Consider the following 27,976-nt stretch of genomic DNA (forward strand, 5'->3'; position numbering starts at 1 on the left):
TCCCTTCATTCAGACTTGTTTCTATGGAAAGAGTTTTGTGCAGCAAAGTCAATGAAGAACGGTGTCGTGCAATTACGCTCAAAGTCAGTGGTGGATTGTATCTATAAATGCAAATACACTGCTATCAAGGTTTAAGTTTCTATGTTTATAGCTCTCTTTTATGAATGCCCACAATCCGCAAACAAAACTCTCGCGTCGCTACAACAAAATAAAAAAAGATGATCTTGCTGGCACGTCCTATGTTAGTTTGCGTCAAATTTCATTTTGCGCCAGTGAAACTTCACGCTAGCTTGAAACTCAAAAGTCAAAACTTGACACTGAAACTTGAAGCTAGCTTTTGGAGCTGCTAAAGGCGTCAAAAGTACAGCTGCGTGGGTGCCATTTCGCCCACTTTGTAACTTGAACTCAACGCAAATATCATTTCATTTTGCAGTTTACAGATGAAATGTCAGGCGAAGTGAAGCAGGAAATCAGATTAGTTTTTGATCTGTCTCTCGTGAAAATTCGGTTGAACACACGTCCAAACAACAGGGGAAAGTAATATTTAAATTAGCAATTACTTGCTGAAAATATATATTTATAGTTTTGATGCGATTTGGACGTTTCTTTCTTTGAAGCATCTTGTCGGAGGAGGTCATGAGAATTTTGTGGCATTTATATCTCCTCATTGGACTAGGTAAGCATTATTTTCTTCAAATTGATGGTATTCGTAAGTGTCAATGTGATGGTTCGCAATTGTCAAAGTGTTTTAATTTACCATGGTCCACTATAGAAAGCAAGCTTATTTTCATAGTATATTTTGGGGGGTTTTAGTAATTGTTCAGAAGCTGAGCCGCTTGCCTAGCAACAGGGAATTAAAATATTACGATCCTCTAAAACCTTGAATTAATATGAAAATAGCTGTTAATGAGACGCTCTCTCCGGCCATCTGCGTGCCTTGATGCTGGTGCGCGGGTCGCTTCTCAGAATTTCGTGCTTTCGCTGAATACTGCCTAGTGTCGCCTTTAATAACTTTTGTTGATACACGATAACACACTTTTTTCACCGTGCGTTTAATGTCAGACTCTTGTATAATTTTCTGACATTTCATCGCAGGAGGGTTTCTTTTGTGTTTTCTCTCTAAAATGACTTTACTGATCTCTTAGTAGGCAGCGAATAATAGTCACGCCTGATGAAAACGTGCTTGTTCTTGCGATGATTTGTTGCCTTGGAAAAAATGAAATACGCTGAGATGCTAAGAAAATTGTAGACACTATAGGGAAAGCTACTGCTTTAATGGCTTATCAACACCTTTAGTAAGCCTGGTGACACGTATAGGTACGCGTTCCATAGAAGATCCTAGTGATGCGAGTGTGTCTGGAAGTATCACGGACGTGTGTTTAAGTTGTTAATAATTTTACATAAGTGCATCTATCTATCTATCTATCTATCTATCTATCTATCTATCTATCTATCTATCTATCTATCTATCTATCTATCTATCTATCTATCTATCTATCTATCTATTTACAACTTTCTGTTCCTGGGACCGTTTCGTTAAAGGCATACTTACTTAAACTGGTATGGCATGAAATGACTGTATGACCAAAATCAATTAGAGCTCACCACATGAAAATCACTGCACTCGTGTAATGAACAGAATCGACAGCCTTGATATATGCGCAAAATGGTACCGCATCATGAAAGGATATACAAACAGATGAGTCTTAACGCGCAAACCGAGACTTGCACGTCAGCCAAGCGCTCAATCGGAGCCAGTTCAGTGGGATGGTATGGGGCACAATTAGTATTGCACAATGTGTCTGCATAAAACACAAAAATTACATTTCCTCTAATGAAAATCGTTCAATGCATTTCATGTACGGCATGATTTATTTGCTATGCCGATTTTTCACTCGCGGCCATTTCGCCAGCTTCATAAATATCAAAATTTGTGTTGTGTGACATGACTACATGTCGAATATAATATTCAGGTCCTAACATGCAAACCATGATGTGCGTGTCGTGTACGCTATGATACACAAGATAATGTCGTTGTGTGTTAACAGCCGTTTTGTCAACTGGATATATGCCAAAATTAGTATGAAGAGGGTTTTTATATGGCGAAAAATATATAAAATAATAAGTGCCAACATTATGGTCGGGCGCTCAGTCCATGACTTCGCTGGTACGAGTGGCTCCCTGGGCCTTGTCAGGCGATTCCGTTTGCCTATGTTTGTCCTTGCTCACAAGCTGTGTCTCCCAGTGCCAGTGAAACATGTGCGGTTACTCCACAATGTGTGCATTAGCGATTTGTGTGGGCCTCTTGGTGCACTCCCATGTTACGTAGCTGTGTGCCGGTGTGTCTGAACACCATGAACAGGCTTCTCTAAATCTTTCAATATATATTTCACTTACGTTGTAGAAATTAGGAAAGCTACTGGTTAGCATGCGCCTTCAATTCCTGCTTTGTCGCCTATCCATCTATTGATATAAAAATTCATATTGTTTTCGTTGCTCCCTTTGTTCGAGAAAGATTGCACGCGCATTGAAAACGGGTTGAACATCCGGGCCGGCCTTCGTTCGGTTGGTTGCCTTCCACGCCTTCGTCATCAAGACACAATATATTGCGACGGTGTCCTCTTATTAGTTAATGTAAATTTTTATACACTAGTTTTGGTAGAGCTACTCGAAAAAACATTCAGCAAGCTGAATGTGAATTAGTGACTACCATTACTGATTCTATGTAGGTTTATGCTCTACATATGGTTGTGGCTATAGCCACCGCCTCAGCCACTCGTGCAGAACACGTTTCGATCGATACCATAAAGATGTTTTTCTGTGCTACAATTGCCGCTGCATGGGTCCCTCTACACCCTTTAGGTATGTCTGTAAAAAGGCTTCCGGGATATTTGGAGTTCTTAGGATAAAAAGTCTTGGCTTGCTACATTATGCGCGATATGTCACATGCACATTTCTGCGGATAGGTGATACTTAATTGTATGCGTTTTTCCGCATCTATCGTCAGAGTTTCCTCGGCAAGATACAGCGGTCACGATGATGCGTAACCAGTAACAGAAAAGCTGCCATGATTTCTCCAACCTCCTACATTTAGTCAAAGCTGATATAACTATGCTACCAATGAAAAACGTTTTGCCAGCATGCTGAATTTTGTGAAAGCTGGTACATTCATCAAACAATTGAGCAGAATCGTTCAAACTATGCAACGCCTATTCTCCGAGATGACTTAGCAACGCACCACCTATTCCCAGAGTTGAGTCCAAACCGTCACCAAGCGCGGCAACGCTGTGATTTTTGTCATGCGACGAGAGTCTGTCGTTATCGCCACCGCTCCTCTGGCTGATGCTAGACGTAAAAACAGAAATAATTGTCCGATTTCAACTATGCTTGTGTACACTGATTCCGTAATACATCCTCCGCATGTCCGTGCCGAACTTTAGATGGTTCTGTAGAGGAAGGACTTTACAGAAAATACGAGAACGCGTGGAGATTGAAGTGCATGCGTCTACAGCGTCCAGGCAATGTCCTCAGATTAGTATTGCATACATGAGCGTGGGATGAACATGAATGAGAATGAGAAGTCATGCACTGCATAAAACTGAATTAACGTTCTAGTTTCTTGATATTTACCAGAATGCACATGCATGTATGCTTGGAAAACATATGAACGTGAATTACGATACATGATCTTATTGCCTTCACTTGCACCAACGACAAATATGCAATGTATGCGGCTTCTTGCTAATTGCTTCGCATTACATCGATTGCTATAGGGTATTAGATAAACTAAATTTTTACTTAAAATTTCTTTTTTAAATTTTACGTGACATGAAGATGTTTGGCAATCTTCTCACTGTAAAAAAATCTAGTTTTAAAAATGACAATTCATTATTTTGGTAGGATTCTATTTTATTACTTAAATTGCTTATCCATTTATTTGCCGGACAAAGAAATTGTATTTAGTTTTGATTTAGGTTATAGCCACTAATTGTGTAATCAGTTATATTACAATGATCCCTCGTATGTAAATCAGCGGTTTGAACTTTATGTGTTTCTCTGAATACACTAAAAATGGAACTCGTGTGTATATAAACATAGCCGTGGAGAAGCTGCACTCTTTATGAACCCATCCATCGACCAACGTTGAAATGCAGGATAGCGCGACGCGCTCATACGAATTGTTTTTCACCTGTCGAAAATGACTACTGGTCACATGAAGCCCATGTACTTCCAGGCAAATTAAATACCTTCCATTTGTTATAGAATATATTATGCGAAGTATTGTAGTGTGATAATTTTTCACAACACAATCTGGAGCCTCAGTTCTCTTTGTAACTTTACTTTGTCATTATTCGATGCGTAGTGAAAACAGGACATCCCTTGAGTGCTGCGCATACATTATTTTCTGAGATACCCGGCTAAGTGTGGCTCGATGTATATGGAAACAACAATACTTTCTTTCCTTTTTTTTTCTAGTAGTGGCTGCAGGAGCGGAACCTATCAACAGTAAGTGTTCCTTTATTCATGTCAAGTTAAATAAAAACATACGAATGATTTACGCAGCCATAGTCAGCTCTTCATGAAATGTGTTATTTCTTAAGTGCTATTTTCAGATATCCTTTCATACAACTCCATTCACATGAGAAATTAGCGCAGTCGCGCAAGGCTGGTTCACGAAAAAACCGTAGAGCGTGCTTTACTTTCCGTTATTAACCATCCCGACGAGATTCTTGAGCACTGATTGAGCTTGTGGCGGTTCATGGGGTAAATGTTTATCAATCTACGACACACAGCAAGCCACGGCCATGGCGCCACGCTGCGAAATTCCAATAGCATGTGGTGCGGCATACAGCCAGTCATTTATCTGAGAGCATGGTGGATCCAGCTATGGCAACTGGTACTTTTTATTAGAATGTAACGTCACTAGGTTAGATTAAATTTTGGCAGACCACATAGCCACTTTAGTATCTCCCACAGCATAGCGACCAATAAGGACGAGTGATACAATATCTAAACGTGGTATTTTCGTAAGAATCAGAAAGGGGTTCACTTTTGGCAACTTGCTCCATGGGCCTATGTGGAAAAAATGTTGTTGACAGATGTCAGTATTGATAGCTTCTCAAGTTTAGAGTGTACAGACATATGCGTAACTGAAACTACACTCGAATCCACCCCACAACAATAATACCTACACGCCTACTAAACTTCTCTAAATTGAATATTGCTCTTCTTTTATGATGACATTCCTGAAGTAAACCGTTAAGTATAATGTTTATAACGACTGCAATGTGCACTACACGAGATGAAACGGCCTAGCTGGCTTAAGAGTGACTGACATCGACAAATATTTATTGTGCTGATGAGAAACATCTTACCCGTATTAACTAACGGAGCAAACTTCGGAAGGCTTATTAACATGGTTCAGCTGAAATTGGGGTTAATGAGGCTAACAATATAAAGCAAAATGATAAAAGTAAGCTTAAGTTACGGCAAGAGATCAGAGTTGGTCAGAGAACAAAAGGGTACTAGGGACATCATAGTTGACATCAAAAAGTAGAAATGGGCATGGACAAGGCACGTAAGATACAGGCACGACAACTGGTGGTCATTAGGGCTGAATGAGGGGATTCCAAGAGAGAGAAAACGTACAATATAGACAGATAGTTACGTGAGAAATGAGGTTGATTGATTGACATGTGGGGTGTAACGTAGCAAAACCACCATATGATTATGAGATACGTTGTAGTGGAGGGCTCCAGAAATTTCGACCACCTAGGGTTCTTTAACGTGCACCCAAATCTGAGCACACGGGCCTACAACATTAACGCCTCCATCGGAAATGCAGCTGCCGCAGCCGGAATTCGATCGTGCGACCTGCGGGTCAGCAGCCGAGTACCTTAGCTTCTAGACCATTACGGTAATGCAGGGAAATGAGAGTTAGAAGTTTGCAGGTATTACGTGGCAGTAGCACAAACGGATTCAAAATGCGTCACAGTACGGGTTACGGCAAACACAGCGTATAAAATTTGCAAGCAAAAACCCTTCAATAAAACGCAATATTTCAATAAATGAATACTTTGACTGTGGGCTTTTATAAGAATAGTAAAACTATCAGGCGTATATTGTAGAAGCAATCACTCAAGCTTAACTTTACCCAATTCATCCGAGTTCCGTCGACACTTTAGTTTCAAGTATTCAACCAAGTTGGATGTTGGAAAATTACAAAAGTAGGCGCAACAACGTAAGCTAGAAAAGGGCAATATATATATATATATATATATATATATATATATATATATATATATATATATATATATATATATATATATATATATATATATATATATATATATATATGTAATTTATGATTTCGAAGATCTGCATGATTATGCTTAACCTGTTTGTATACCTTTTACTTCTGACAGATGTTCCTGGATGTGAAGACGCACCAACAGCAAGTAAAGGTGAGTGCGTTCTTCTCACCTGCAATGCACTCATTTCCTATACTACTCTGTATGTGTAGGTAACAAAGCTGCTACAAGAAGCTTTTGCTGCAAATATTTACCTCAGATAGAATACCTAAAATTTGTGGAGCCACTGAAAGTAGATCAATTATTTCACTTAGTTGACCTAACAAAAAATATTTGACAGGTGACGTACCATTAGATATTTGTTTCAAGAGCAGCTAACGTAAAAAATCACCGCTACATTCAGTAATTGCATGAGGTTAAAAGAGCTTGCTCGGAGGTGCCCGGTGCGTTTCTTGACGAGACGATTTCAGTATAGGAAGGGTTATTAACGAGCCGCCGCTTCATGTGTACGTCGAAGGCAGCGTTGTCGGGTACTTTCCGCGGCCACCACTGCACAGTGTGGGCAACGTTGATTGGCACGATAACTACCTGCCCCTTTATATCGTACTGGCCGCTGCCGTGAGTCAAACGCCTAACGCTGATAAATGGCAGACGTAAAGCTATCATGAAGTTTTCAACGGGGTTGAGAGAAGGCAGGTGAGGGGACTTGCGAAGATATCGGCCCCCATGCCTAACACTCATCGTATAAATTGTCACGTGCTGCCATGCTTACAATTCCCGATGGAGGCGGAAATGTCGAGGCCCGTGTGCTCAGATTTGGGTGCACGTTAAAGAACCCCAGGTGGTCAAAATTTCCGGAGCCCTTCACTACGGCGTCTCTCATAATCACATGGTGGTTTTGGGACGTTAAACCCCACAAATCAATCAGCCATGCTTACAAAGCGGCGAGAACGAAGTGGAGGTATTCGCGAGGAGGCGAGCGCGTGGGCCATTAAAAGTCGACGCCTTGTGCAGTAGTGCACCTTCTAGTGAGATCAGTTGGAATCACCGGAGAGGTGACTGGAGTGGCGACCGGAGTGGCGACCTTGGGCAGTGACCCGAAAAGTGTATACTGGCAACACTGGTGTACGCGCCAGATGTTGCCGGACAGGCTGCGAGCTCAAGCAGCAAGCCCCTAAAAAGAAACTCAAATTATGGAAGACAAAAAACTGGAAGCATAAAGCGTACGCAGAAAATGAAAGTTAAGCTCTGGGCACTTATAGATGTAAATAATCAATCAGAATTACTCTTCGCCAGTGAAATAAATGAAATAATTCAAACAAGATATGACAACCGGTATCGCGAAACTTTATAATACGTGAAACGTGGAAGACTTGGAAAGGAAGCTCTTTCGGAAACCATGCATATTTTGTGATACCTGATATTACACTGCCAGAATACTATTTAGAATACCTGTTCCATGAATCAAGTTTGCTGTCCGTATTTCTGTGTATTATTTCATACACCTCTGTATAGGTATTATTATAGTGTTGTTTCATAAGCACAATACAGCAACCGACAGTTAGAAAACCTTGTACACGGAGAAAATGGTAGCTTTACAAGAGAGCATTAGCCTTGGAAACAAATGCCTGCGTTATGAACTAATGTGTCTCGCTTCTTGGTATCTCTTACCTAATTAACAAATGCCTTGACACAGACTAGCTGACAAACATAATCAGCAATAAAAGCACTCGCATTCAGAAAAAAAAAACGTTTAGTGATCGGCGCATTACTCGCCACACCTGGTGAGTTTTCCGCAAGTCAACACCTCCTTATGACATGGGGTGTCGCCGGCCTCTTTAAGCATCCAACGTAGTTGTAATCACCTTCCAAAGATATTACTTGACGTAGAGTGAAAAATGGCCACGTATGTGTGGCGCCTGCTTAAACAAAATTCCAACCTTATTATAATTTCTGTCATCGTTTCAGCGCGAGAAAGAGTGCAATAACATATAAATCAGATGCTCATTTGCTGTTATGCAATCGCAACAACAGTCTCGTGTGCTAATTGTGCTCCGTCACCACAGCCGCCGCCACCGGTGCCCGTAACCGGTATCGCACGAATAAAAAAAAACTAGTTACAAACACAGCGATGTTTAGAACTTCTTTGCAAACTTGCCTTAGGCAGGCTAGATGTCGCGAAAGGAATTTCGTTCGCATGTATAAGAAGCCGTTTTACAACAGCAAAGGATGGCCTGATATAATCAGAATTGTGTATCACCTCATATAATCCGAATTTCATACCGAGTGGGTCGTTCAATGCTTCCTCCCATTACAAAAGCTTGTTCTTTTTCAGCTAATAACTGTGCTACAGGCTTCATTCCTCATCGTCATCAGCCACTGCACAAATATTTTGTACTAAAAAAACTTTTTTAGGCACCCCCTCCACCATTTTTTCCCCAAATATCCTTTCAGCACAATTCATGGCCGATTACCCGTCGTGGTTTGAGCCAATAGGATCCATCTAACCAACCAACCAACTAAATTCTTTGCAAATGTGCAGCGAATAGCACGCTTCTCTGAAGAACGCCGAAAGATGGCGTAGTGTATGCCAGCCTACTACACAAAAGCTCTGATTCTTTATAGCTTTGTGGGTACCCTGAAAGTTTGCTCGTCGTAGTTACTCAAAGGCTGTTCAAAAAGGCTGTGAAAGGCCGTTTTCCCGCTTTGGCTGGAACTGCGCTGCGTGTTCCACGCAGGCCTGAGGATTTTGTAAAGTGTTCTGTAAAGTTTCGTAAAGTGATACATACATACTGCATACATACATACCTACATACATACCTACATACCTATGTACAAACTTACCTACATACATACATACATACTTACCTACCTACCTACCTACATACATACATACCTACCTACCTACATACCTACATATTGTAACGCACTTTTCAATAAACTCTTTTAATAAGCTAACGTAGGCTGGGCGAACTTGTGCCCGAGAAATATAGCACAGCTAGATTGTCTCGAGGATTTCCTTCTGCCTCTTCTTCTGCGTTCTTTTTTTTTTTCAACCCGGTTCGCGCGCAGCTGGGTCCCGCAGGCTCGTGCATCGCAAATCATCTAAAAGGCACAAGTATTTGCTAGCGCGCGTAATTTGAAGTCACATTGGGTCATTGCCCCCCTTTCCAGAGTGCATCGTCCCGATGCTTGTGTCAAACTGGTTGCATGGCAGTCATTCACAAACCCTCGTCGGGGATGTCGTTAACGTCAGAGAACGTTGTATCTTCAGCGCTTCATTGCCTGTCGTGATATGGTTTCATCCTGACGACATGCACAGTTTCCGTGCGATGCCACCGTCGGGATGAAATATCCTGTCCCTCTGGCGTAACTTCGTAGTTGAGCGAGCCGACGCGGCGGAGCACTCTGTACGGACCGAAATAGCGGCGAAGCAGTTTTTCTGACAGGCCACGTATTCGTACAGGAATCCATACCCATACTCTGTCTCCTGGTGCGTACTGGACGTCTCTTCTTCGCAGATTGTATCGATGCGTGTCGGTTTTCTGCTGTTGGAGAATGCGATATCGTGCCAGCTGTCTAGCTTCTTCTGCTCTTTGTATGTAGTCGTGAACGTCATAGTAATTCTCGGGCGTCTCATCAATAGGTAACATTGCATCTAAAGGTGTCGTTACCGTCCGGCCAAAAACAAGTTGGAATGGCGTCATCCGTGTTGTCTCTTGCATCGCAGTGTTATAGACGAATGTTGCATAGGGTAATATTTTATCCCAAGTACGGTGTTCTATATCAACGTAAATTGACAACATATCAGCCAGCGTTCTGTTCAGTCGTTCCGTTAGACCATTTGCTTGAGAATGATATGCCGTCGTTTTTCTATGACTGGTGTGCGTCAATTTCATGATACATTTCATCAGGTCAGCCGTAAATGCAGTCCCTCGGTCCGTGATCAACGCTTTTGGAACTCCGTGCCGCAGTACTATGTTGGAGACAAAGAATTCGGCTACTTCAACGGCTGATCCTTTAACTAGAGTCGCTGTCTCGGCATATCTGGTTAAATAGTCGGTCGCAACTATTATCCACCGTTTTCCCGATGATGACGTAGGAAATGGGCCCAGTAAGTCCATTCCCACTTGTGTGAATGGGGCTTCTGGTGGTTCTATCGGTTGAAGGAGACCTGCTGGTTTTAGCGGTGGCGTTTTACGTCTTTGGCAGTCCCGGCAGGTTCTGACATAGTGTCGTACAGAGCTAAGCAACTTCGGCCAGTAGTATTTAGTGCGGATGCGTGCTAACGTTCTGCTTACTCCTAAGTGTCCAGCTGATGGATCGTCGTGGCAAGCCTCCAAAATCTCTGGTCGCAGAGGTGAAGGGACGACAAGCAGGAATGTCGCTGTATTGTTGTCAAAGTTCCTTTTACACAGGATGTTGTTTCGTAGGACAAACGCTGACAAGGCGCGGACAAAAGGTCGTGGAACATCGACAGACTGTCCTTGTAGGTACTTGATCAAGAGGAGTATCTCAGGGTCGGATCGCTGCTGATGTGCCATCTCTGATGGTGTCACAGCTCCCAAGAAAATAAAATCTTCACCATCCTCGGTGGAAGCAGAAGCAGCAGGTTGAATCGGAGCACGTGACAAGCAGTCCGCATCACTGTGCTTGCGACCTGACTTGTACACAAGCGTGATATCATACTCCTGTAATCGCAAGCTCCATCGTGCAAGCCGTCCACATGGGTCCTTGAGATTAGCCAGCCAGCATAGCGAATGATGGTCGCTTATAACTCGAAAAGGCCTACCATATAAATATGGTCGAAACTTGCTGATAGCCCATACCACGGCAAGGCATTCTTTCTCGGTCGCTGAGTAGTTCACCTCAGCTTTCGAAAGAGTGCGACTGGCATACGCAATGACTCGTTCCTGTCCGTTTTGCCATTGGATGAGCACGGCCCCAAGACCTAAATTGCTTGCATCCGTGTGGATATCGGTTTCCGCTTCCTCGTCAAAATGCGCCAGAACAGGATGGCTTTGAAGGCACTTTCGTAGTTCATTGAAGGCATCCTCTTGTTCGGCAAGCCATACGAAAGGCATTTCCTCTTTTGTCAGCCGTGTCAGTGGTTCAGTAATTCGTGAAATATTTTTAACGAACCGTCGATAATAGGCGCAAAGACCTAAAAATCGCCTAACAGCCTTTTTGTCTGTTCTTGCTACGGCCTCAGTTTTTGCAGGGTCTGGGCGGACGCCTTCTGCACTGATGACATGGCCGAGAAAAAGGAGCTCACGGAAGCCGAAATGACATTTCTGCGGTTTTATCGTCAAGTCCGCTGATTTGATCGCAGTGAGCACGGCCCGGAGCCTTTCCAAATGTTGCTCAAAGGTAGCACAGAAAACTACAACATCGTCGAGATAAACCAGACATGACTGCCATTTAAGACCACAAAGCACTGTGTCCATCATCCGTTGGAATGTGGCGGGTGCTGAACAAAGGCCAAAAGGGAGTACCTTGAACTCGTATAAACCGTCCGGTGTCACAAACGCTGTCTTTTTGCGATCTCTTTCGTCCACTTCTATCTGCCAATACCCACTTTTAAGATCCAAGGAGGAAAAATACCTGGCATTTCGCAGCCTATCCAGAGTGTCATCAATTCTTGGCAGAGGATAAACATCCCGTTTGGTGACGGCATTCAGCTTTCGATAATCAACGCAACAACGTAAGGTTTGGTCTTTTTTATTCACAAGAACAACAGGTGACGCCCATGGACTTGATGAAGGCTGGACTACATCGTCTTCGAGCATTTCTTTAACCTGATTACCAATAGCTTCTGTTTCTTTTGGTGACACTCGGTAGGGATGCTGGTGTATTGGCCTCACTGACTCGTCGACAATGATGCGATGTTTAGCGACAGGAGTGCGTCGAACCTTAGATGACAACGAGAAACATTCGGCGAATTCCCTTAAAAGACGCTCTATTTGCTCTTTTTCGCTTGGTAGTAGGCCTGGCTCGATGTCGATGGCTGCAAGGACAGACTCCACGTCTTCGAAATCAGAATCATTGGTTTCAAAAGTTCGCAGCTCCGTAACCTGGACGAAATCATTCAGACTGGCGATGACGGTTCCTTTTGCAACGTGCTGCACCTCATTTCCAAAGTTTGTGAGTAGAACATTTGCACATCCGTCACGTAACTTAACAAGGCCTCGTGCCATGCAGAATCCTTTTTGGAGTAGTAAGGCAGTGTTGTTGTCAGCAAATCCTTCGAATTCACTGAATGCTTTGTTGTTTACTGCAACAGATATGCTCGATCTTGTCGGAACCATGACGCCATCATCTGCAATACAAAGGTCATATACGTTTTCTTCCGTTTCAAACGTACCAATCGCGTGCCTAGTCGAGAATGAGACGGAAGATTCTCGCAAGTTAATTACAGCGCCATTAGCTCGTAAGAAATCCATGCCGATAATCAAGTCTCTTGAGCATTCCGGCAGCACAATAAAACTGGCGACGTACGTGAAACCCCGTATTCCCATTCTTGCTGTGCATATTCCAGTAGGGTCGATGAGGTGCCCTCCTGCTGTGCGAACTTGTGGTCCCTTCCAAGGAGTCAGCACTTTCTTTAGTATTTTAGAAAGTCCGCTACTCATCACTGAATAATCTGCGCCGGTATCTACCAGTCCGATGACTTCGTAGCCGTCAACGAACACACGTAAATCGGAAGCAACGTCACTATCGAAGCACCGGTTTCTGAATCGGTCGTCGTTCAGAGTCAGCAATGGAGGTTTTTCTGCGTTAGCGTCGACAGCGGCCTTGCCTCCACAGGTCGCTGACTCTGGTTTTCCTTGACGCGGGCTTGGGGAACGAGACCTTGGGGATCTTGCTGAAGGTCGGGGGCTAGGCGATCTATACCTCCCCGTTGTCGTTGCCCGAGGTTGGTGTCGTTGGAAGCCACTTGAGGTTTGACGACCTGACAGGTATTCTTCAATTTCGAAGGGACGTTCACCATTTCGTGGTCGAGGTGCATTAACAGGAAAACCACGGAGTCCTGCCTGGCGGTAGTGGCACGTTCGGTAGAGATGACCAGGCTCCTTACAGTGGTAACACAGCGGTATCCTGTCGGGAGTGCGCCAGACATCGCTCTTCCTTAGTCTCCTCTCTGGCGTTGGCTGCAGGGTGCTCGGCGGCATCGGGTACTGCATAGGTGTAGCCGCCGCGACGTCCGCACGTCCTGGAGGTCCTCGTAGTAGCACATCAGCATACGTCATTCTCGTCTTCTGTTGTAGTGGCGGCCCTGGCTGTGCGTTGCTCGAAGGTTCGTGTACCACCTGCCTGACCTCCTCACGGATCACATCGGCCAGAGACGAAAGCATTGGAGCGTTCTGGTCAAGACGCTGCCTCTGCAGCTCTTCTCGCACAACAGACCGCACCAGCTCGCGTAGTGCTTCCATGCCGTTACCGAAGGCTGGTGGCAACATGTCCAAGGAAGTGACAATCGCATCCCGGTTGTATAACCTTGCTCGCTGTTGTAGCGTCCTTTCCATTGTTGTCGCCTCGGAACGAAACTCGGCGACGGTGCGCGGTGGGCTTCGAATTAGTCCGGCAAAGACTTCTTGCTTCACGCCTCGCATCAGATGGCGCAGCTTCCTGTCTTCGCTCATATTTGGATCCGCTCGGCGGAATAAGCGAGACATGTCTTCCAGATACATGGCGACAGTTTCGTTATTGCGCTGATTTCTTGTCTGGAGCGCAGCTTCAGCTCTCTCTTTGCGGTCTGTGTTCGGGGAAGCAGCGAGCAGCTCCCGTCGAAAATCATTCCATGACCGGAAGGTGGCTTCGTGGTTTTCATACCACGTTTGTGCGCTATCTTCCAGTGCGAAGTAAACACTTCCAAGTTTGCGCTCTTCCCCATATCTGTTAGCCTTTGCGACGCGTTCAAAGTGCTCAAGCCAGTCCTCTGCGTCCTCGTAGCTTTCACCGTGGAAAGGCTTTGGTAGCATTGGCTGGTTTACGACAATGTTGGCTGGAGTGACCTGAGCTGTCATGTCAGTTGCGTACCCGTTCACAGCCGTTGATGTTCCAAGCGAAGTCGATAAAGGTGAAAATTCAGGACCCTCACCACGTAGGCGTCGACTGCAGCGCTGATGAACAGGCGTCAGCTCGTTGGGTCGAAATCGCTGTGGTTCTGGACTGTGCTCCGTCACTCGAGAGGGGCTTGGCATCACACCCAGCACTTCCACCAGATTTGTAACGCACTTTCCAATAAACTCTTTTAATAAGCTAACGTAGGCTGGGCGAACTTGTGCGCGAGAAATATAGCACAGCTAGATTGTCTCGGGGATTGCCTTCTGCCTCTTCTTCTACGTTCTTCTTTTTTTTTCAACCCGGTTCGCGCGCAGCTGGGTCCCGCAGGCTCGTGCATCGCAAATCATCTAGAAGGCACAAGTATTTGCTAGCGCGCGTAATTTGAAGTCACATTGTGTCAATATATACATGCATACATGCATACATACATACATACATACATACATACATACATACATACATACATACATACATACATACATACATACATACATACATACATACATACATACATACATACATACATACATACATACATACATACATACATACATACATACATACATACATACATACATACATACATACATACATACATACATACATACATACATACATACATACATACATACATACATACAGACAGATAGATAGATAGATAGATAGATAGATAGATAGATAGATAGATAGATAGATTTGATATGTGGGGTTTAACGTTCCAAAACCACCATATAATTATGAGAGACGCCGTAATGGAGGACTCCGGAAGTTTCGACCACCTGGGGTTCTTTAACGTGCACCCAAATCTGAGCACACGCCTACAACATTTCCGCCTCCATCGGAAATGCAGCCGCCGCAGCCGGGATTCCATCCCGCAACCTGCGGGTCAGCAGCCGAGCACCTTAGCCACTAGAACCCCGCAGCGGGGCATAGATAGATAGATAGATAGATAGATAGATAGATAGATAGATAGATAGATAGATAGATAGATAGATAGATAGATAGATAGATAGAAACACAAAGTACTTGCAGTACGGAAAGATATGCATGGTGTTTAAAATTTTCACAACATTCCTTTCAGACGTGTAGGGGACACTAAGCTTCTCCGAAGAAATGCGGATGATAGCCTAATGAGTGGTGGCCTACGACGCGAAAAATAAGATTATTTTAATGGGTACCCTGAAAGTGTGTTTGCAGCAGTTACCGAAAAAATGTTTAGAAGAGGCTCTTAAGGGCTGGTTTTCGAGCTTTCGCTGTGACTGTGCTGAGCATTCCGCGCAGGCCTGGTGATTTTTAGATGCGGAGCATCTAATACTCGAGGCTTGTAGTGCAGCGCCGTCCGCAAGCTTCCTCCTCCTTCTCCCACCATCTGTGCATCCCTTCCTCCTCTACACACCGCGCGCGCTTCACTCCTCCACCATCTGTGCATCCTTCCTCCTCTACACACCGCGTGCGCTTCTCCTCTTCACGAACATTCGCTAGCTGTATAATGTAGCGCGCATGCGCCGTCACGCTTCGAGAACATCGGCAGCTGACGCACGCGCATGCGCCGTCGCGCTTCGAGAACATCGGCAGCTGACGCGCGCGCATGCGCCGTTGCGCTTCTCCCCCTTCTCGAACATTCGACAGCTGACAGTGCATGCGCCGTCGCGCTATATATATACTCAAGGTCGGCGCTCGCTCGCTCAGTTGCCGCTCGTCGGTTGGTTTGTACGGCGTGTCGACGTCCAAGGTCGCGGTGAAATGAATTCCAACGAATCCACAAACACAATGATCGACGTCCCTTCGACCAGCGCCGCCCTTTCGCATACGTGTGTACGTGTTCACTCATTTAACACCCCCCCTACAACCACGTTAACCAATTTAGCCATCGACCCAAGTAAGTCGCAATTTAACACCCCATTTCACAACCACGTTAACCAATTTAGCCATCGACCCAAGTAAGTCGCACTTTAACACACCGTTAACCAATTATATGCTCCGTATCCTCCTCAGTGTTCCCCCGAGGGAAGCTGCGGGCAATTTTTTTCTTGCATACACTTCCCCTGCTGGCAATATAGGACTATAATTGCTTTATAGTTTTAGAGAAGAAGTTACCTTTACGATAAAACTCCCAGCGCTACCATCATTTCTCTTTTTCTGTCTTTTGCTAATACTGAGTGTTGTTTTCTTTCCACATTACCGGATCATAGAAACGTCAGCATCTACACCTACGAGCACAGAAGGTAAGAATTACTTAGAACTGAGTTGTTTTGTTTTAGTAGGATTTAGATGCTTAAATTGAATAAACCTCAGTGCATTCTAAAAATATTGTTTTTGAGTCAATTCACCATGCTTACCAACACTGAGGGGGTACCGTTATGATTCCCTTGAACAGGTGAACGCAAGAGCGATATCCGTAAGAAGACATGCTCTCTCTCTCTCTCTCACACACACACACACACACGCGCACGCACACACACACACACACACACACACACACACACGCGCGCGCGCGCGCACGCGCACTGCGATTTTTGTTTTCTGATAGGCCTAAATTGAGCTGCAAGGAAACCCAAATGCAAACAGCCCGCAGCTTCGACATTTGCGTCTTCGTCGGCTTTTCGCTCACAGCGAAAGCTTCTTTTTTCTTCACTCAGAGCTGGGACGCCTATTTCATTGACACCGGAATTTCTCGATAACAAGCTGTTTGCCTATGTTGCGTTATAATGTTTACAACGTTAGAAAAACATTTTGCTACTCACTAATGTAAGAGCAGCACTACTACACTAGCAGCATTTAAAAAATTAACACCAGAATGATGGGATCAAATTTATTTTATACCAAGCAGTTTACGAATACTATCGGCACGTTTGAAAACGTCGTAACCAGCGACATTTTGAATCGCTGTATTTTAGTATTTGCTTGCAATGAATAAAAATTTTGCTGGATTCGCAGTAAAAAATAAGATGACTTAGCAAAAACGCTTGAGCTTCTCCTTCGAGAGTACAAATCAATTGCGTAATCGGCCCCGGTCAAATCACCTACTGATTATCTGTCCAGTTGTCACCTTTCTATCGACATGTAAAGCGGCAGCAAAAAAAGAATATGTGCTTATCGCAATGACCAGGTAAGTTATTCTGAAATACCTGCGTGCAGCGAATACAGAGGGGCAGTGCCCACTGTAATATAAGTAACAATTCAGCAAATTACTCGAGTACTCTCTACTCCTCTGTTACTTTATATGTGTACTTGAGAAGCTGCACACTCTGTTGATGCTGCTGCTGCTGGTACTGATGATGTTATGATTGAGGTAATTGCAAAAGGTGGGTCTTTTAACAAATAACTCCCAGCGTCAGTCTCGTGTTGGGACCAATCGCAAAGTTTTATGCTTTTGTCATGTAGTTTTAGGTGTCTCAAATTGAGTACTTGCAGTACTTGAGAGGGGTTAAAGATTTCTTTTCCGCGACTCTTTGAAGCACTGTTTCGCCCTATGGTGGAGCAGCTAAATTGAACGTGGAGAATCGCGTGCATAAAATTAGTGTTGCCCGTTATCGAAAAATTGACAAATGTGCAAATACAGTAAATAATAAAACTCCTGCTCTACTAAGAAGCAAGCTTGACCATCAATGTGTGAAGCAGGGGCTCTACAACAAAGCCACATCAACAGCACTATAATAATATCGTATAAAATAACGGAAATGCGTACTTGTTGGTTAGGGCTCATAGTGAGTTATATGGAACAGCGTTAGAACGAATACAAGAACGAGAACACAAGGAAGCGCATGCCGCACCTTTTCTCGTTCTTGTATTTGTCCTAACGCTGCCCCCATATAAGTCACTACAATATCATATAGTTGGAGGAGTCTCGTTCGCGCCAGTATGGCACGGCAGAAGCACATAATTGCGCCGGGCGTAAAAACATGCGAAAAGTGCAATGACTTGAAGGTTCGCTCATTAGAAAGCGCTCAGACACATTCATACATCCCCATCAGCAAAAGCATCTACAAAGTCAGCTGCTGAGCCGGGTCAAGTGTTGTCTTACAAACGAGTAGCGGGTCCCTCACTGGTTTCGCAAAGGAAGAATTATGATGTAGTTGGCACTGCGCAATTGTACTTTCTGTCGTCACTAAAGGATACTTTGAAACGACTGATGTTACCCGCGCAGACATTCGCTAAATTGTGGCATAGTCGAGGCACTAACTGGGAAACAATACTAGGCTGGCATTTGCGAATGTCACCTTTACAAGGTTGAGTTATACTTCTACTGCACCTAAACTTGGCTGAGTTGGCCCATACTCGGATAGGGTTCAGCACGATTTAGACGAAGTGTTCTGTGTTTTCTCTTGGTCTTCGTCTAAATCGCGCTGAAGACTACCTAAATTCGTGAATTTTGCTATCGTATTCTATTCCTGAAGGTGACTCTCGAGCGTCCTCCAAGTGTTTTTATCATTAATTTCTTCAGTCGCAATTTTTCGCTAATTGACTGCACCCATAGGTCATTCACTGGCAACAATATGGACACCATGATTTCTGCGAAAAGTACTCTTTAGTGTAGTCGCTTCAAGCTGAGTACATTGATACGAAGATGGTGATAACTGATTCCATAGAACAAAGGACATTCGCTATACCACAGTTTCTTTCCTGTAACTTGTCTCGTTCGCGGTGAACTAGTCCCCATATCTTCGTTTTAACTGCCTTGACACTCATGTCGAGTTTAGCAGGATGCGGCTTTCACTTTCAGAGCTGTGCAATGTATACCTACAGTTTCACGAGTACAAAAAGGCGGATTAGCTGATACCATTAAGAGGACACCACCTGTTTTAGGCAAGATTTTTTTTAAGCCAAGCCTTGTTGGTTACCATGACGCTCGACGAAACTGAAACCAAAACTCAACACCTGCAGAACAAAAAACGCAGACAAGTGTTTAAAAAGCTACTTTGTGCTTATATCAATCAACCGTATGTTAGCACAACAAAGGATTATCTCCGCCATCCATTTGTCCATCCGTCAGTGCATCTATTCGTTCGTGCGTCCGTGCGTGTGTCTGTACGTCCGTTCATCTGTCCATGCGTCTGTACGTACGTCCATTCATTCGTTGGTTCATCTGTCCGTCAATCCGTCCACCCTTTATACTAGCTGGTGACATCAACGTAGATATTATGGACCTTAGGATATAGCGTCACCTACTCATCATCATTCGCTTCGTGAAGATGCGTAGATTTTTTTTCAGGATATCAGAAAGCGAAACTAGCGTTAATAGCATGATGCTCGACATAAACTAAAGTATGTGTTAGCAATAAAACATGGCAGTTTTTACGTCAACATCAATTTTACTCTTTCAGTTGGTATCATGGAGCACGAAAAAAAAAGTTGTAATATAAAATAGATGACGAAATGAGGGTAATAATGCAAATAAAAAACATCGCAATTTTCGTTTTAAGAGGAACACAGTTTTTTTTTCATGTCTTTCGGAAAACCAACAATTTGAAAACTTGCTGCCAAGCTTCAGCCTTTGACTTGTCGTTTGAATAGTGTATAGACGGTAACGTTATCACAGAGGTCCACTTCAATTTTTTCGTTCAAGGGTCGCGTGTGATGAGCATTAGCATTTCCATCAACAGTCACTAAATGTTCATAACTTTTCTTCTGACCTCAAAAACTTTCTTTTTGAATCATACAACTCCCGTTTATAATTGCTCTAGGTTTCTTCTTTATATTTGTTTAATTTATATTTTAATGCATCTTTTTGTATGCTATTTTTATGATATACATTTTTGCCTATTGTACTTTGTTCATTCTCTGCATTTTATTAGGTCATGCACGGCTTTTAGTTTTATCTTTGAAAACGTACCGTGCCCTACTATTCTTACTCTCATTGACTGAGCCCAATTTCTTCACTTTTTCAATAATTTTTATTAATTGGTAATTAACTTTTTTTGCATGTATTATGTAAGCTTAAGCCTTGATAAGGTCTTCATATTGCCGTTTTGTAGGTATTATTCACTATGTTATCATGCACAAGAGGTCCCGTTTCAGTCTGTGATTACGGGACCTCCTTTTGTATACTCTTACGTTCCATATATTCCTTTCTTTGATTTCAAATAAAGGATTCTGATTCTGATCAACTAAATTGCGATACCCCAACTTCAAATACATGTTGTCTCCACCACTTGTTTTGTAGCAACACCATCCACTGGTACTACCGGGACAGGTAAGATCAATACACTTGTCTTTCGATGGGTTTATTTCTGTATATTCGCTGGCACGTATTTAATAATGCTATAGGGAAAGCGGTACCTTGGAGTAAAAGAGAGCTGTTGTAGTTGGCAAGCCTTCATATAAAACGCAGGGAGGGCAAACACAGAATCTAGAAAAAAAATTGGCCCCGTACCTGCATGTTAATCTGAAAATGTCAACGAAAGACGATAGTCGTGCGTGTGGAGAGAGTGAACGAAACATTTATTTGTTGTTCTGCGCAAGAAAATCGGTGAATGGTATTCTGGAGGCGCTGCGTTAGAGTGCCTCGAGCGTGCAGTGGAAGCGAACGAGCGCACCAAATCAAATCACACATGAGAAATGAGCGCTGTCTGGCAGTTTTCTTGGAAAATGAAGCGCGTAGCTCTGAGACGGGTGTGCGCGCCTGTCTTAGAGGTGATAAGGTGTAGAACGCAAGGCGACGGGTAGGTGCCACTACCGTCTCGCCTTAGCAAAGTGTTGCATGGTCAGCGCAGCGTGATAGGTGCCACGGTTCTTAAAACGTTCCTTATGTATGCCTTTTTCTAGTAAAAAACGCACATGAAGAACATATACGTATTGTTATGGTGTCCTAGGCATTGCATGTTAATTGACAATTGTACAAGTACGACCGCCGAATCTCGAGCAACAGTGGTGGGCGCTTCGGATGGGGTCGGCCGTTTCAAGTAGGCGGTGCCGTTAAGAGCGTACAAGCAGACAAATGTACAGACAGACAGACAGACAGACAAATGTACAGACAGACAGACAGACAGACAAATGTACAGACAGACAGACAGACAGACAGACAGACAGACAGACAGACAGACAGACAGACAGACAGACAGACAGACAGACAGACAGACAGACAGACAGACAGACAGACAGACAGACAGACAGACAGACAGACAGACAGACAGACAGACAGACAGACAGACAGACAGACAGACAGACAGACAGACAGACAGACAGACAGACAGACAGATAGATAGATAGATAGATAGATAGATAGATAGATAGATAGATAGATAGATAGATAGATAGATAGATAGATAGATAGATAGATAGATAGATAGATAGATAGATAGATAGATAGATAGATAGATAGATAGATAGATAGATAGATAGATAGATAGATAGATAGATAGATAGATAGATAGATAGATAGATAGATAGATAGATAGATAGATAGATAGATAGATAGATAGATAGATAGATAGATAGATAGATAGATAGATAGATAGATAGATAGATAGACAGATAGATAGATAGATAGATAGATAGATAGATAGATAGATAGATAGATAGATAGACAGACAGACAGACAGACAGACAGACAGACAGACAGACAGACAGACAGACAGACAGACAGACAGACAGATAGATAGATAGATAGATAGATAGATAGATAGATAGATAGATAGATAGATAGATAGATAGATAGATAGCCAAAGTACTTACAGTACAGAAAGCTATGCATGGTGTTTAGAATTTGCACAACATTCCTTTCGAATGTGTAGCGAACACTACGCTTTTCCGACAAAAAGACGCAGGACAACATAATGAATGGTGGCCTATGACAGAAAAATATGATTATTTATGGCGTAATGCGTACCCTGAAAGTGTGTTTGCAGCAGTTACTGAAAGAGTGTTTACAAGAGGCTCTGAAGCGCTGGTCTTCGAGCTTTCGCTGTGACTGCGCTGAGAATTCTGAGCAGGCCCTGCTGTTTTTTCTTGCATATACTTCCCTGCTGTCAATATAGGAAGATGGTTGCTTTATTGCTTTGCAAAAGAAGTTACCCTGCGATGAAATTACCAGCGTTACTGTCATTTCTCTTTTTTTTCTGTCTCTTGCTAATATTGAGTGTTGTTTTCTTTTACCATTACCGGATCATAGAAACGTCCGCATCCACAACTACGAGTACGACAGGTAAGAATTACTCAGAACTCAGTTTTTTTATGATTTTAAAATATTAGTTTCAGTAGCGTTGAGATGCTTATATGAGTAAACATAGGTGCACCTCAAAAATATTGTCTTTTAATCAATTTACTATGCTAACCAGTACTGAAGAGGGACAGTTGAGGTTCCCTTTAACAGGTGAATGCAAGTACAATATCTGTTATCAGACGCGTTCTCTCTCTCTCTCTCTCTTTCACACACACACACACACACACACACACACACACACACACACACGCACGCACGCACGCACGCACGCACGCACGCACGCACTGCGACCTTTGATCTCTGATAGGCCTAAATTGAGCCGCAAGGAAACCCAACGGCACGCCGCTTCTACATTTGAGTCTTCATTGACTTTTCGCTCACGGCGAAAGCTTCTTTTTTATTTGCTCAGAGCAAGGATGCCTATTTCATTGAAACCAGAATTTTTGGTAACAAGCTGTTTGTCGACATCGCGTTGTAAAGTTGACAACGTTAGAAAAAAATCAAACACCTTCTCGTAGTTTATAAAGGCTATGTATTGTGGTTGGCTATATTCTGAGCATTTCTCTATTACCTGATTAATAGTATGAATGTAGTCGATTGTTGCGTAGCCTGTTAGAAATTGTGCTTGTTCCGTTGGTTGACTGAATTCTAATGTTTTTTTTTTAACTCTGTTAGTAATTACCTTTGTAAATAGCTTGTATACTACGTAGAGCAAGCTGATCGAACTGTAATTCTACAAGTCCTTGTCATCTCCTTTCTTATGTATTAAGATGATGTTAGCGTTATTCCAAGACTCTGGTACTCTTCCTGTCAAGAAACACCTCGTAAACAGGGTGGCTAGTTTTTCTAACACAATCTGTCCTCCATATTTCAGCACATCTGATGTTATCTGATCTTCACCAGCAGGTTTACCTCTTTAATTGCATGCTATTTAAGGCTTTTCTGACTTCTATCATTACTGGTAGGGTGTCACTGGGTTACTACTAGTTCTTATACTATTAAGGTCATGGTCGTCCAGGCTACTGTACAGATCTCTGTAAAACACCTCAGCTATTTTAAATTTCCTATTCATATTGCTTGTTATTTTGCCTTCTTTGCCCCTTCGTGCTTACATCCGATTTTTGCCTATCCCAAGTTTCCTCTCTACTGCTTTGACACTTCCGCCGTTTTTCAGAGCGTGTTCAATTCTCTCCATGTTATTATACCTTCTTACATTCAAATTGCTTCTAGTCCCAATAGATATAATTTCGCCATTTTTGCTTATATGGCACTACAGAATAACATTTTCCATCCATCATACCGGAGACATTCCTTGTGAACACTAATAATACTACATTCACTGGCGAACATATTTTCATCTTACCCATCGTGCGCACCAACTATGGCAAACAGTGCTTACATTTTTCAGCACACGCTTTCTGGATTACGCTACCACAAACCTTAAAAACTACAAAATGTCCAGAAATTTTGTTCTCACCTCAAAAACTTTCTTTTTGATTCGTATAACTCCGGTTTTTGACTGCTCTAGGTTTTTTTCATATTTGTTTAATTTATGTTTCACTGTATCTTTGTATCTTATTTCTGTGATATACATTCTGTGCCTATTGTATTTTGTTTATTCTCTGCATTTTATTATGTCATGCACAGCATTTTTCGTTTTATCTTTTGAATATGCTTCATGCCCTCCTCTTCTTACTCTTATTGACTTAGCTCCATTCCTTTCATTTTTCATCAATTTCTGGTAATGCTGTTTGTTAATTTGCTTTTATTTATAACCTTACGTCATTATTAGGTCTTATTACTGCCATTTTGTAGATGTTATTTTTTATGTTATCATGCACAGGAGGTCCCGTTTCAGTCTGTGACTACGGGACTTCCTTCTGTATATTCTTACGTTCTACATATTCATTTGCTTCATCATTCAGTCATTCTGTCATTCAGTCATTCTGATCCTGATTCTGATTAACTGAATTGTAGTACCGCAAGTTCAAATATATTTTGTCTCCGCCACTTTTTTATAGCAACACCATCCATTGGTACTACCCAGACAGGTAGGATTACTATACTTGTCTTTCGATAGGTTTATTTCTATATATTCGCTGGCACGTATTTAAAAATGCGAGTGGGAAAGCGGAACCTAGGAATAAAAGAGAACTGTCGTAGTTGGTAAACATTCATTCAAAAGGCAGGGTGGGCAAACAGAGAATCTAGAAAAAAAATGTTAAGGCACCACCAAAGCATTCGTGCTGACTTGGCCTCCTTCTTCTGTCGGCATTTGCATTCCCTGTCTTTTAAAATGAACTATGAGGTGTGATTATGACACATTGAAGTGTTTGATTTGCTGTGTTTTTATATTTAGGCAAATTCTGTTTTTTTTTGTTTATAACACATCCTTACAGGTTTTTTTCCAGTGCTCTCCACATCCTTGGCCCTTTTCTTTTTTGTGGTTGAGCACCGTGCAACAAACGTGCACCACAACCATCACTTCCACTGTTTCGTGAAAAACGTTGATTTCTCAAGCCAAGTGCGCTTCCTTGCTTGGGAACAATGCAGCCCCATCCCTAAGCACGTCCACCAGACACCAAATTTCCCGCCGGTGCTGCTTAAGGCCTGCAAACGAGCTATCAGCACAGCCTCAGCGCACGTGCCGGGACACCTGCTGCACGCAATTGGAGTACGAAAGGGCGTATCAGCGACGCTCTTTCGCCCTCCACTTGCGTGCTGCACGTGTTATTACGTCAACACCAATATAATGTTCTCGGTCTGCATTGGAGAGCAGGAAAACTGAAGTTGTAATGTAGATTAGATTATTAAATTGGTGGTATTTATTTATACGTAGTTTCGACGCCTACTTCAGGATAGCTTGTTGTGAATGGAACAGCACTTTTCTTTGCACCCTTCGGTAAACAAATGTATGAAGAAGGTTCACCTGCAGCCTTTGGCTTGTCATATCAATGATTTTAAGGTGTCAAGAACAGCATAAAGGGCAATCTGAAATTTCCGTGGAGGTTTCACAGACGGCGAATTTTAACAAACTTGCGAAATAGCAACTGCAAATACATACTGTCTCCTCCTCTTCTCTTACAGAATCACCAACAGTGAAAAGTACTGAAACAGGTAGGAATATTGCACTTGTATTTCCGCAGTTATAATACTGCATATTCGCTAGTACGTATTCAAGAAGAATTGTAAAGACGAACCTTATTATAACAAAGGGCTGAGCTAGTAGGTGATCATTCATTCAAGACACAGTGCGGGCAAACACAAACTAAAAGAAAAATGAAGACGCCACAAATGCCTTTCTGCTGTGATATCGTCTTTCTCGAGTCCGTGTTCGCACGCCTCGTCTTTTGGAGTTAACGACGAAATGTGATCATGGCATAACACCATTTTTATTTCATAATTTATTTATTTTTATATAGAGTGTTTCAAAAAGTGCATCTAATATAATTAAAAACAGTGAAAAGACGTATCTGTGTGCTATCGGTGGCGTTATATTTACTGTGGCAGATGGCACCTTGATATACGCACCAGCATTAATTACCGCAGAAAGTAAAATGTTGAACAGGTAAAAAAACAATTACCTTTTAACCAGGGGACATAGATGGTCGAGTCTGATTGGTGAATTCAAGACCATCATACTAATAGTCGAGAGCCACTTTAGTATTTCTAAAAGGCGGTCACTCGTAGTCAACGAGGAGCGAAGAAATCTGGCTAATTTACCTGGTGAAACCGAAAGCGGTCCAGCATACGGCACATCTACCATTCGCTTCGAAAATTCCCTCAATGACGACACTGTTTCCCTCACCGTTATCACGTTGTCTAAATAATTTGTTTCGTGACAAGGATTTTCTGCCGCATGGCCATCGACGCTCGCTTACCCTCGTCCCGAGTTTCTCTTTTAATGACAATAGTCTTTCTTGGGGACTTTCGACGCGAAAATTTTGGTCTGTCGTCTGTTTGCCCGCCTTTAACAGTACCCTAAACGGCACCATAGTGGGCAAACAATACTCCGAACGGCCGACCCCATCCGCAGCGCCCACTAATATTGCTCAAGGTTCAGCGTTCATACTTGATTGGTCGTCAATTTAAAAGCAATTATTGCACATATCTGAGGCACCGTAAAAACACGTCAATATTCTGTAAGTGTGTATATTACTAGAAAAGGCATACATAGCCAATTATAAGGACCGTAGCGCTTATCACTTTGCGCTAACCAAGCACGCTTGCACGAAAAGGCAAGTGTTTCGAACGCTTTGCTAAGATGACACGGTGGTGGCGCCTACCCGTCGCCTTGCGTTCTGCCCCTTATCACCCCCTAGACGGCCATGCAGGGCGCGGGCGCTTTGTTTTTCAGAATAACTGCCAGATAGGGATCATGTCTCACGTGTGGCGTGACTTGATGCGCTCGTTCGCCTCCACTGCACGCTCGAGGCACTCCAACACATCGCCTCCAGTATACCATTCACCAATTTTCCTGCGCAAAACATCGACTAAACGTTTCGTGCACTCTCTCCAGACGCAAAACTACCGGACGACATTTGCAGTGTAACATGCAGATACGGGGCCAATTTTTTTTCTCCTCTTTTCTCCACATCATTAATACCCTCGCCCGAACCCCTTACAGGCGCTGAGCCGTGCTCCTCACTAAAGCTGCAGAAGTTCCGCTATTTCCTTTCCTCGACCCCCTTCTTCTCCTGATTACGAGGGAAACAGTGTCATCATTAAAGGCATTAACGAAGGACATTGTAATTGCGTAGTTTGGCACTCTGGCTGTGCTTTCGCCAGCTAAGGCAGTGATTCTCTACTTCACGCGATTTCTTGCCGGTGAGAGCTCAAGACATCTCAGCCAGAAAGCCTTATCTGCAGATTTAGAGTCACTTGCGCCAAACGAGAAAAAATACGTAAAGTTGAGCACCCGTGAAAGCGTGCACGTCATTGACGTCAATCATATCACTGCGGTTTATATATTATTCCATGTTAAAGAAGCAAGTGGATGCCAACTTAAGCATGACACACTTAATAATAAACAAAAGAATACCCGAGAGCTTTTAAAATAATCACGAAGGCACCAGCAACACCTACTAACCATTGCTGACCATGCTTTATTCAGGATTCACAGACATTACAAACATGTGCGTTAGCACGTCACAATGCGTAAAGATTTTGTTAGGCATTGTGTTGGTTAGGATTGTATTGATTGTGCTTTTAAGGGCAAATCTTGACAACTACGGCTTGAGGTGGGTAACTTCCAACACTCGTGAGAGCCTCTGCTCGCAGATTGCTAGAATGAAAAAAGCCGGTTGCCCTAAACATCACCTCGCTTTTTTGTTTTTTTGTTTCTTTTTGCTGAAATATTGCAAAATAAGTTTAATCCTCTGGGCATCAGTGCACATTTTAAAGAAACAGAGAGAAAAAGTTTAACAGTAATCCCAAA

General features: G+C 43.0%; 1 protein-coding gene across 4 annotated transcripts in view; it reads left to right on the forward strand.

Annotated features, from left to right (window-relative positions):
- The first annotated feature begins 428 nt into the window (after positions 1-428).
- The window catches only part of LOC142767451 (uncharacterized), a 40,245-nt gene continuing 12,697 nt past the window's right edge, over positions 429-27,976 (forward strand). Inside the window, exons 1-8 of one of the 4 annotated variants that reach the window (XM_075869148.1) lie at positions 435-676; positions 4,480-4,506; positions 6,426-6,464; positions 16,571-16,603; positions 20,542-20,571; positions 22,489-22,521; positions 24,561-24,590; positions 25,627-25,656. In XM_075869148.1, the coding sequence (XP_075725263.1) occupies positions 637-676; positions 4,480-4,506; positions 6,426-6,464; positions 16,571-16,603; positions 20,542-20,571; positions 22,489-22,521; positions 24,561-24,590; positions 25,627-25,656 (262 nt within the window). In that variant the 5' untranslated portion in view covers positions 435-636. Of the gene's footprint in view, positions 677-4,476; positions 4,507-6,425; positions 6,465-16,570; positions 16,604-20,541; positions 20,572-22,488; positions 22,522-24,560; positions 24,591-25,626; positions 25,657-27,976 lie in introns of all 4 variants that reach the window. The other 3 variants (XM_075869147.1, XM_075869150.1, XM_075869149.1) reach the window with 3 other exon arrangements.

Source organism: Rhipicephalus microplus, chromosome 7, assembly GCF_043290135.1.
Source record: "Rhipicephalus microplus isolate Deutch F79 chromosome 7, USDA_Rmic, whole genome shotgun sequence".
NCBI lineage: Eukaryota > Metazoa > Arthropoda > Arachnida > Ixodida > Ixodidae > Rhipicephalus > Rhipicephalus microplus.